We start from the raw sequence: 12,554 nt of genomic DNA, 5'->3' as shown, positions 1-12,554 counted from the left end.
TATATAAGGGGTCCATATAGTGAACTTGGGGTTGAGTTATTCATGTCAACACAAAGGACACGGGGCACTCTTTACATCTGGAGGAAAAGAGATTTCATCTCCAAATACGGAAAGGTTTCTTCACAGTAAGAGCTGTAAAAATGTGGAAAAGACTAAAGTGGTTTTGGCCAGCTCAGTAAATTGCTTTAAGAAAGGTCTGGATACTTTCCTAAATGTACATAATATAACTGGGTACCAACATTTATAGGTAAAGTTGAACTAGGGAAAATCCGATTGCCTCTCAGGGGATCAGGAAGGATTTTTTTTCCCCTGCTGTAGCAAATTGGATCATGCTTTGCTGGGGTTTTTCGCCTTCCTCTGGATCAACTGTGGGTATAGAATTGGGTATATGGGATTGTACGATATTTTTTTTTTTTTTATAGTTGAACTGGATGGACTTTTTTTTTCAACCTGACTAACTATGTAACAGAACTTTTGAGGGATTATAAAACAATGGTTTCAATATAGAGTTTATTCAGGCATTCTTCTTTAGTGCAGGGATTATTTTACCAAGAAATACACCAAAACATTTTTATACCAAATATTCTGTTTATTGAACTATACAAAATCTCCTGTTCTGCATCATGGGAAGTCATTACAGGAAGATATCTGAGCAGTACCATTTGTGGCCATTGCATGGTAAAGATGTTAATGTTTCTCAAGAACCACCCCTTATGTGATTAATACATTTAGTACGGTACATGGTGGCGGCTATAGACAGCTAGAACTGCTCCCTGCTTCTGCACGGCAGAAAGGGATTATGCCTGTAGAGATAGCAACGTCTGTATTTACTTCCACTTACGGAAAGCTCTTCATAACAAACTCTACTGCTTAAGTGGCGTGTTTTTTCTTTTACGTTTTAAGCCCAGCAAGGAACCTGGAGTCGTTGATCTAATGTTGAAGTACTTGTTCCCAGATACAATTTCATGGAATAGTGCTGCAAGAGAATTGAAATGATAGTGAAAATTGCGAGTGTTGCCTCGTTAGAATTGAATAGCAAAGTCTATAAACTGTGCCAACATCCCTATTGTTTGTAATAGGTATATCTTGATCACTGAACTCAAACCAAGGCTGCTTGGGGCCTGATTGATTGACCATAGATCAAGAGAAGAGAAGAAGGAAGGTTGTTTGGGACTTTAAAGGCACTAGTATACAACAATATAAAATATATATAAAAAAAAATTTTTATTTAACAATTGTAATAATACAAATTATACAAAAAGGCAGGACAATTGGGACAAACCCCACAAATCAGATCGATCACAGGACCGTTTAGTCTAATCGGTGGAGTCGTGGTTGAGACCACGACTCCACCGATTAGACTAAACGGTCCTGTGATCGATCTGATTTGTGGGGTTTGTCCCAATTGTCCTGCCTTTTTGTATAATTTGTATTATTACAATTGTTAAATAAACATTTTTTTATATATATTTTATATTGTTGTATACTAGTGCCTTTAAAGTCCCAAACAACCTTCCTTCTTCTCTTCTCTTGATCTATGGTCAATCAATCAGAATTGAAATGATGCCTGAAGTTGACCAGTTCTACTGTATATATGTTTTACATTCCAGCATTTATAGTAAACATTCATAATTTGTAGACTGATAGCAGTTCCACAGAAATAAACCGAAAACTATACCAGATCTGCCTCAGGACCACTCATGCATTGTGGTCGCACAATATATAATTTCCATGTATAGTTGCTTAACTTGTTGACTTGACAGGCCAGTTATACAATTTGGGTGAGGCCAACGCTCAGAAGAGTTGTGTTTTCAGGCTTGTACAAGATTTAGGACATACTGCCCACACTGTTGTCCATCATTCAAAGTGGTCAGCAGCACATTCGAAGCACTTTACGGAAATAGTTTCTAAACTCGGTGTTGAAGATTGTGTAGATAACAGGATTCAAGGCGCTGTTTACGTATCCTAACCATGTGACGGTGCTGAAGAGAGGCTCTGGTATGTAACAAGTCTCGCACAGTGCGCGTGTAATGTGCACCACGAAAAACGGTGTCCAGCAGAAAAGAAAAGCACCTGTAAAAGAATTATAAAATAATTCCATTAGTAAGATTAAATACAAAAATGAATTAAAAATTATCAAATAAAGAGCATTGAATAAAGAACATCAGAATTAAAAGTAACACAATTGCCCATTCTAAATCTTATTTACTGATAATCAGCACATGTTACATCAACACACAATCATAGCTATTTGCATATCGTACAGGTAGCGTGGAAACAATGTTGTCTTATAATTGCCCAGGTAATACCTACATCACCTCATCTATAGTTTTCTTTTTTAACTTATCCTGTAGTTAAGTGAGGTGCAGAACAAGCAGCACATCAAAGAATGTGCATTTATCACCAAACCTGCAAAAGCTTGGACTATTCAATATTAAAGTGAATGTAAAACCTTATTCCCCCCATATAAACATTTTATACTCACCTGCTCTGTTTAATGGTTTTGCACAGAGTAGCCCCAATCCTCCTCTTATGGGGTCCCCCGCCAGCGCTCCTGACACCTCCTCTTTGGTGAGTGCCCCCATAAGAAACCACTTTTTTAGGGGGGCACTCGTGTTGGTTCAATCTTGAACCAAGCTGCCTGAAACCATAGACACAGACAGTAGGGCTCAGCCCCGCACCCCACCTCCTTGTCACAGGATACGATTGACAGCAGCAGAAGCCTATAGCTCCCATTGCTATCAATCTGCCCTGTGAGGAGGGAGAGAGTGCAGAGAGCCAGATTGGCTGGTCCACGAAGAGATACATCCCAAAAGGATGCACCTCAAATTCACAAATAAAACCAGCTAAATTCCGTAAATAAATTGTAATCTTGCTAAATGATACTTGTGTGAGTGTCTTATTGGGAGATTACCCGACCGGTCGAAGGATTCCTCGTACCCAGAGCAAAGATACCTGGGGCCTAACAAGAATGCATTAAGGTGACAAACCTTCAGGCTTTAGAACCACTTTGATCCTTAAAGTAGTTGTAAATAAAACTTTTTTTTTTTTTTTGCTGAAATGACTGTTTACAGGGTATAAAGACATAATAGTTAACTGATTCCTTTTAAAAACAATTAAAAATAGATAAAAATCATTCATATAATGTACCTGTAGTTTCTAGTTTCGTTTTTGCATGTTTCCTGCTTCTCTGCTGTACAGAGCCAATACAGGGCAGTGATGGTTTGGAAAACGAAACTGATTGGTGTTGAGGGGTTTTAGACACACAGTAATCACACCTCCTTGATTAGTGACCACAGAGAGAAAGCTCTGAGAGAATTACAGCAACTTGAGAGCAAAAACGAACAATGAGGACATGAAAATAGCACTGCATTAAGCATCTTAACCCCTTCACGCCTAAAGGTAAAACAAATCTTAATGCCTAAGCACAATTTTGCAAATTTCACATGTGTTGACATGAGTAAAACCGTACATATCATCACAACTACTTTGTGCACCCAGCTGGATTATACCTTGTTTTTTGTTTTAGGAAATTGGGCTTTCATTTGGTAGTAAATGGTTATGGATATCTTCAGATTTATTTTTTTAATTTATTATCAAAGGAAAATTAAAACATTAACCTCTTGACGACCACGCCATAGCCGAAAGACGGCTACAGCGCAGTCGAGTTGTTCTGGGAGGACGTCCTCCCAGAATCCCCCTCTCACGCTCCCCCTGGGGCTAGAAGACCCGGCGCATCACGGATCGCGGTAAATTGCCGCTAATAGCGGCTGTTTACCACGTGATCGCTCCGTCCAATGACAATCACTTGTAATTGTAAAAAACCCGCGTCATGTGATGATGCCGGTTCCTCCCTCCCCTCTCTGTACCGATCGGTACAGTGTGAGAGGAGAGGGGGGTGAGCGGAGGCAGCAGCAGCTACTGTGGCTGGATCTGTGACAAATACAGTCACAGATCCAGCCATCCATCCCTCCCTGTGCAATACTCTGCAGCAATACCCCTGTGCAATACTCTGCAGCAATATCCCTGTGCAATATTCCTGCCAATACCCCGCAATACGCTGCCAATACCCCGCAATACGCTGCCAATACCCCACAATACGCTGCCAATACCCCGCCAATACTCTGCAATACCCTGCCAATACTCCGCAATACCGCTACGATCAAAGCCAGGATAATTTTTTTTATTTCAGGCTTCCCAGCATAAAGGTGAGATGTGGGGTCTTATTGACCCCATATCTCACTGTAAAGAGGACCTGTCATGCCATATTCCTATTACAAGGGATGTTTACATTCCTTGTAATAGGAATAAATGTGATCAAAAATGTATTTTTGGGGAAAAAAGTGTCAAACTAAAATAAATAAAGTAAAATGAACAATAAAATGTTTTTTTTTTTTTTAAAGCGCCCCTGTCCCCGTGTGCTCGCATGCAGAAGCGAACGAACACGTAAGTCCCGCCCACATATGAAAACGGTGTTCAAGCCACACATGTGAGGTATCTCTGCGAACGTTAGAGCAAGAGCAATCATCTTGGCCCTAGACCGCCTTTGTAACTAAAAACATATAACCAGTAAAAATATTTAAAGCGTCGCCTATGGGGATTTTTAAGTAGCAAAGTTTGGCGCCATTACACAAGCGTGTGCAATTTTGAAGGGTGACATGTTGGGTATCTATTTACTCGGCGTAACTTCATGTTTCACATTATGCAAAAACATTGGGCTAACTTTACTGTTTTGTGGGGTTTTTTTAAGCACAAAACTTTTTCTTTTTAAAACGCGTTTGAAAAATTGCTGCGCAAGTACCGTGCGAGATAAAAAGTTGTAATGACCGCCATTATATTCTTTAGGGTCTTTGCTAAAAAGCATATATAATGTTTTGGGGTTCTATGTAATTTTCTAGCAAATAAATGATGATTTTTACATGTAGGAGAGAAATGTCAGAATTGGCCTGGGTGTTCCAGAATGCCTGATGGTGCTCCCTGCATGTTGGGCCTCTGTATGTGGCCACGCTGTGTAAAAGTCTCATACATGTGGTATCGCCATACTCGGGAGGAATAGCATAATGTGTTTTGGGGTGTAATTTGTGGTATGCATATGCTGTGTGTGAGAAACATGACAGAAACGAGAAATATGTATATATTTTTACAGAATTTTCAGTTTTTTTTTTTTATAGCGCAAAAAAAAAAAAACAACGGTGATCAAATACCACCAAAAGAAAGCTCTATTTGTGTGAAAAAAAAGGACAAAAATTTCATACGGGTACAATGTTGTATGACTGAGTAATTGTCATTCAAATTGTGAGAGCACCGAAAGCTGAAAATTGGTCTGGTTAGGAAGGGGGTTTAAGTGGCCAGTGGTCAAGAGGTTAAGTATTAAGACAATGTGGCTTGATCCCGTTAATCGCCGTCATTGCACAGCAATCAGGTGACCCGAAATCCAGGTCCCAATGGATAGTACGGGGCCTGGGGCTCTCGGTAAGCCTCCGGTCTCTGTGCTGGGAGCGCGCTGTGCGGCACGCTTCTAGCACAAAGGGAAATACACATATATGCAGCCCCACGGAAAATGCTCAGTGCAGTGGGGCTGCATATATGTGTTACGTTGGCTTCAAGGAGTTAGGAGTATTGATGCTTGTCAGGTATCCATTTCTTCTGGTAAAAAAAAAATCAAAATGGTCACCTTGCTATGTAGGAGCGTTTTAAGTTTATTTCAGATGACAGTAACATGTTCAAATAGGCACACTATTACATATTTACTATAGTTCGTTAAAAGCAGCTAGCAAAATCGAAACCTTTCACAAAATTTAACAATGAATATTTTAGTGGCGGTTAAAAGAGTTTACCTATAAACAAAACTCTAGTGTCCAAATGATCAATAGGTGCAAAAAATAAGCTGCGAAGAAAGGTGCAAATCAAGTCTTTTCTGTTTGGCCCTGCCTTAAACCCCAGCTATAAACAGGCCACATCTCAAGCCACACCCCTATTTTCCCACTTAAAACAATACTTTAAATGATCCTTTTTTGGAAAGTATACACCTCAAGGTAATCAATTTTTTTTGCCAACATTTTTGGGAAATGAAGAAACATTCCAATACTTTAAACGCTGGGCTTGGTAAATGTGCAGTAAATACATTAATGTACAGGTCATACACAAAGAAAAAGGCAGTAAATGGGGTTAATGTACTGGTCACATACAGTAGGAGGATAGAGCTGAGTTAATGTTCAAATGGGCAGGATAAGGGAGGTGAGGGGTTAATATGCAGGTCAAATGAAGACAGTATTATAGCTAGTATGTGTAGGACAAGAGGGGGCCAGGAAAAGGTTAAAGAAGAATAAAAAGATTTTCTGTGGCAATGCAACAGAATGAATGAAGTGTAAATAAAGAAAAAATATTGCTTAAACAAAGTAAGTGAAAGCCATTGGCAACACCACGACTGAACAATTTGTGTTAAACCATACATACTGTAAGACAAAAGTTGCCATGCTGAATTGTGAAAAAGTTAAATAATAAAGAATCAATATCAAAACAGTTCATGTAGTGCTCTAAAAACAATATCAATGGTGATGATAAGCAAAAATTCCCTTGCTGGGTGTCCAATAAGTGAATGGGATACTGTATAAAACTTCAACCGAGTGAAACTCCACCATAAGTCATACAAAATGCTTGCTTACCAGAACGCTAGTCTCCAAATTATAAATCCAGACATGCAGTGGATAGAAACTGATGGTCAGAACAACTCCCTCTGCTTTAGGCTGAAGATGTTGGTGTCATGGCTGAAAGTGCAAATCGTTCCAATTCGCAACCCATGAGGAAGAAATAAATTGCCCACATAGTGTAAAATGGTTTACAGTGGAACCTCGGATTACGAGCATAATCCGTTCCAGGAGAATACTCGTAATCCAAAGTACTCACATATCAAAGCGAGTTTCCCCATTGAAGTCAATGAAAACGAAAATAATTTTTTCCGCATTGACTTCAATGGCATGCAATACCGCATGCGGTCAGAGGTGGGGGGCGCCGGAGAGCCTCGGAAACGGCCGGAAAGGCCAGAGGACACCTCGGCTGACCACGGCAAACCTCAGAAAGACTTTGTTCCCGAGATTTGCAGAGGTCAGCTAAACTCTTCTCGGGCCTTTCCGTGCATTTCCGAACAACGCCTATCGGTGCCGTTTGGCTCTGCTCGGCTCCGGCGCCACCCACCTCAGGCCAAACGCGTTACTGCACAGCGCTTTGGCCTGAATCATGCTTGTTTTGCGAGACAACACTCGCAAACTGAGTTACGATTTTTTAAAATACAGTGCTCGTATTGCGAAACGCTTGTTACCCGCGTTACTCGCAATCCGAGGTTCCACTGTAGTTGAGACAAAGTGATGCTAAGAACTTACAGAAATCCAGGTAAAAGCCAGCATAAGAATGTCAAAAGTTCCTGGGAACCGGTCCGCTTGTAAACAGATTTGGCTTGCTTAGTCACATCAGACATGGACTACGGGGGCATGGGGTCCATGTCTGTCCCCAAGCAACTATAAACTATCCAGAGCAGAAAGAGCATAGCTGCCAGTCAATATGGCTGCCATTGTATCGGAATAGATGGCCAAGCCTCGTTCTGAGAATTAAAAATGTCCGCCTTAAGAGCCCATTCACATCTAGGCGACAAAACGCCCGACGCCGGACGCTTGTGCCGCTAGAGGGGAGAATTCCCATTGCTGTCTATGGAGATGGTTCACATCTCATAGACGCCGTACGCCTGTCGCCTGAAAAAAAGTCCCGGACCCTTTTTTTCAGGCGGCATTGGCGTTCGGCCATACAAAGCAATGGGAAGGCTTTGTGAAAAAAAAAAAAAAAGTTACACACTCGCGGCAAAATACACCGCGTACGTGGCGTATCTTGTCGCGGAGGTGTGAATGCAGCCTTAAAGCAAGCCAGATAGCCAAGCCTCATTCTGAAAACAAGATGGCTATTTATGGTAGATAACCAAGCCTCGGTGTCAAAATACAAAGACAACCGCACCTCATCATGAATGGAGAGACCAAAGTATCACCCCGGGACATGAATCCCGGGCGCTCCAAAATGAACAAAAAACAAAAATAAATAAAAACTGGTTAGTCCGAATAAGTATGTATGACCAACAAAATAATATTCAAAACAATAATTAATAAATGGGATGTCCCATACAAACCAGATGCTATCAAGTCCGGTTAAATGTACTATCTATAAAAAAACAAGTGATCAGAATGGGAAAAAAATACATTCCATATTATGCCACAGAAGATAGATGTATAACATTTTTAGTCTTTTTTTTTTATTAAAAAACTATAAACAAAACATATATGATGTGTTTAACACAATTATTAAAAAAATGGAAAGCATATTTGGGAAAGGCAGGGAGATGTGGTAATAGTGTCCAGATCAAAATGCTATTGCACATTAAATTATGTTAATATGAGTACATATTTGTAGTATACAAACAAGAGAACCAAAAATTAGAGCTATTATTGAAAGCATTAATGTCCCAACCCACTTTCATACCGTTGGGGACATAAGAGTTTAACTTTCATACCGTTGGGGAGAACAACTAGAACCTTTTCAATACGGAGGAACTAACATATCAATAAAATCAGAAAAGGTATAAAGGAACATACGGTACCCAAATATTTCACACGTTGACACAACAGTGACCTTAGGGCAGTGTTTCTCAATTCCAGTCCTCAGGCCCCCCCAACAGGTCAGGTTTTCAGGATTTCCCTCAGATGAAAAAGCTGTGGTGATTACTAAGGCAGTGAAACTGATCAAATCACCTGTGCAAAATAATGGAAATCCTGAAAACCTGACCTGTTGCTGCCTGAGGACTGGAATTGAGAAACACTGCCTTAGGGGAACCTCCTTAATGGCGATAGACCAATACATGCCACATTGCAGAGGAGATTCCACCAAAAGGGGGGGTTTTCAGATGGAGGTCAGGTGAATTTTTGAGTTAAAGTCTTATGTCCCCCATAGTATGAATGTGGATTGGGACATTAATGCTTTCATTAATAACTCTTGATAGGTCTCATTTTTGGTTCTCTTGTTTGTATAATACAGATATGTACTTATATTAACATAATTTATCGCGCAACAGCATTTTGATTTGGACACTTTTATCACTCGGGGTCCCGTGAGAAAAGAGGATAGCCACACCCCCTGCCTTTCCCAAACATTCAATCTTTTTATATATTTTTTAAACACATCATATATCATTTTTATATATTTCTTTATAAAAAAGACTAAAAAGATTTTATAAAGATATCTTCTCTGGCATATTATAGGATAGATTTTTTCCCATTCTGATAACATTTTTTTTTATAGATAGTACATTCAACCAGACTTGATAGCATCTCAGAATGAGGTTTGACTATCTATTCCAATACAACAGACATATTGACCACCATGCTTTCAGGACGAGGCTTGGCAATCTGGCTTGCTATAAAGGCGGCCATCTTTAATTATCAGAACGAGGCTTGGCCGTCTATTCAGGTACAACAGCAGTCATATTAACTGGCAGCCCGATTGAATTAGTGGGTACAGCTGTGCTCTTTCTGCTCCGGACAGTATATATTTGCGTGGGGACAGACATGGACTCCATGCCCCCCCAATGACATGACCTCTGACAAAACATGTAGGGCGGAGTCCGTGTCTGTTGTGACCCACGCAAGTCTAATCTGTTTACAAGCGAACCAGATCCCAGGAACTTTTGACTTTCTTATGCTGGCTTTTATCTGGATTTCTGTAAGTTCTTAGCATCTTTCTTTCTTCCTCATGGGTTGTGGATGGGAGCAATTTGCACTGTCAACAATGCCACCATCCTCTTCAGCCTGAAGCAGAGGGAGTTGTTCTGACTGTCGGTTTATAATCCATTGCATGTCTAGACTTATAATTTGGAGTCTAGTGTTCTGGTGAGCAAGCATTTTGTATGGCTCATGGTGGAGGTGCACTTTGGTGAAGTTTTATACAGCATCGCTTTCACTCATTGGACACCCAGCAAGAGACGTTTTGCTTATCATCACCATTTATATTGTTTTAGGAGCACTACATGAACTGTTTTGATATTGATTCTTTATTGTTTCACCTTTTCACCATTTAGCGCGGAAACGTATGTCTTATAACAGAATGAATGAATCATCAGCTGCTCCACCCGATCAGTTTTCTCTGTGCCCATTGAGAAGGACTGAGCTCTCTCCTTCCCCTCCATGGCTGTCTGAGGTCTGTTTATCCACTACAGTGCACAAATGGCACTTGGTAAATAAATGACCACCGATCTGCTGTTGATAAACATACATAATAGATAAACGGTTAAACATAAATGGTAATAAAAAATAAGATAAAAGAAAAGGAAAAGAGAGAAATAAAATACAATTAGGCTAATTAAGGTTAATAAGGTTTAATAAGGTGAACAAAAACTATATAAAAAATATCCTCTTGCTCTAACAAGCCAAAATATTTGAACTCATTAGGCATGAGCTGTGCCAACACTTCATAATACATAATATTCATAAACATATATCATCCAAATAAGCAATAATGAAATGCAGTGCTCACTAGTGCTGAAAACCTAATACAGTGTATATCCTAATATGCCAATAAACAAATAATGACCTTAATGAGACACATCAGTGCAATCATACCACAATAATAAATGAAAATCATAAGAGTCCTCATTAGATTTATACAATACTGTCCCTTTAAAATGTGACTCAGAAGTATGCATTATGCGTGCTATATAGTGCTCAATCTTGATATATTGTTCCACATGAATACAGCATGGGAAATTTTGACACGCACCACCACTTTGTGTTCTTTTCCCAATCTATAAATAAGATGGACTCTCACCTTGCACGGTGGGACCTGGTTACCATAGGTTCATTCTGCACCTTTCCCCTTTAAAGGGATATATGTAATAGCACCACCTGGTCTTCTTCACTGCACAGTATGTCCTATTATCTGCCCTCCCTTTTAAATGATAGCGGCAATAGCATCACTCTGCCTCCTCCACACTGCAGATATATGTTCCAAAGATAAAATGAAAACTAATAGTGCTCTCTGTTTAAAATGTTTATTTAAGATAAAAAAATATATATAAAAGATACACTCACATTAAAATGTTTTTTAATGGATGAGTTGTTATCCTTGTGCACGGGTCTTGTGTTTTAATGTGAGTGTATCTTATATATTTTTATCTTAAATAAACATTTTAAACAGAGAGCACCAGTTTAATTTTTTTTCAAATTTTTTTATTTATTAAGAACAGGTAACAAGCCCACAGGGGCCACAGCGGCAGAAAATACAGGATAAACAACTGCATGTGTACAGGAGAATACAAAGGAGCTCATTACAGACAAGGAGGGGCATACGTCCCACCCATTACAATTCCGTTTGACAGCATATCTACTTTGTTCGCATGTTTCCATGCAGATAGTCAGTTGTCTAACTACATATCAGGCAGGCAATTCACCATGGACCCGTGGGTCCGCCCCCCGCTCCTTTTTTAAAAAAAAATAAACTAGTGCAGCATGAAAGAAAAGGTTAGAAAGGATATTGAGGGGGATGGCAGAGAGGCGCCGGGGAAGTCCCGGCAAGATGGGGGAAGATAGAAAGAACAGGTGTAGAGGGGGGGAGGGGGAATCTGCGGACATGGACTTCCGTCATGTCTGATGTGGCGTATTGGCAGCGAGGGTCACTCAGCATGTCAGAAGCAGTCAAGTCGATAAGGTCCGTCGGAGGTCTCTACAGACCTCCTCTGTGGGCCTGACCCTCCTCCGAATACTTAAACATATTCCAAAGCTGCCAGGTCCTGGAGTATGCCTCGCTCCTATTTTGACTTGTGAGGACCAGGTCTTCCAGTCTGCTGATATCGTCCACTTTCCGCAGCCACATGGGGACCGTCGGGGGGTGCCGAGACTTCCAGCATATTGGAATACACGCCTTGGCGGCGTCGAGAAGGTGGCGTATGACCGATTTCTTATATACTCGCAGAGGTACATTGTTTGCGTGTAGTAGGAAGTACGCTGGGTCGTCGGGTATCTCCCTGTCGATAAAGTTTTGCGAGATTTTCCGCACTTCTTCCCAGTATGGACGAAGAGCTGGGCATGTCCAAAAGACATGTAGCAGTGTGCCTCTATCTGTATGGCATCGCCAACAGAGATCTGATGTTGTCGGGAAAATCTTGTGCAAGAGAGTCAGGGTCTTGTACCACCTTGTCATGATCTTATAGTTGGTTTCTTGCATCTTAGTGCAGATTGATGACTTATGTGCAAACGTGAGGATGTGTTGTACCTGCCCGGAAGAGAATTTACAGTTCAGATCTCGCTCCCACTTAGCTAGACTTGGAATTCGGTAATCCGCTGTTGGTGTGATCAGCATGGTGTGAATAAGGGATAGGGCATGCGGTAGCGCGCCCGATTCTGAGCATAGCTCTTCAAAGTCCGTAAGGGGGCGGTCAGTTCGGGCGGGGGGAGTCAATGTTTTTAGAAAATGGCTGAGTTGGTGAGCTCGCAGGAAATCTAGATGGAATCGACCCGTTGGATCCA

General features: G+C 40.7%; 1 protein-coding gene across 1 annotated transcript in view; it reads right to left on the bottom strand.

The window, feature by feature from the left end:
- Positions 1–1,565: 1,565 nt before the first annotated feature.
- Positions 1,566–12,554, bottom strand: part of DRD4 (dopamine receptor D4) — a 122,103-nt gene continuing 111,114 nt past the window's right edge. The window contains exon 4 of the mRNA XM_040328624.1: positions 1,566–2,073. Coding sequence (XP_040184558.1) covers positions 1,871–2,073 — 203 coding nt within the window. The 3' untranslated portion in view covers positions 1,566–1,870. The remainder of the gene's footprint in view (positions 2,074–12,554) is intronic.

Source organism: Rana temporaria, chromosome 11 (genome assembly GCF_905171775.1).
Source record: "Rana temporaria chromosome 11, aRanTem1.1, whole genome shotgun sequence".
Lineage (NCBI taxonomy): Eukaryota > Metazoa > Chordata > Amphibia > Anura > Ranidae > Rana > Rana temporaria.
This window is presented reverse-complemented; position numbering and strand designations above follow the sequence as displayed.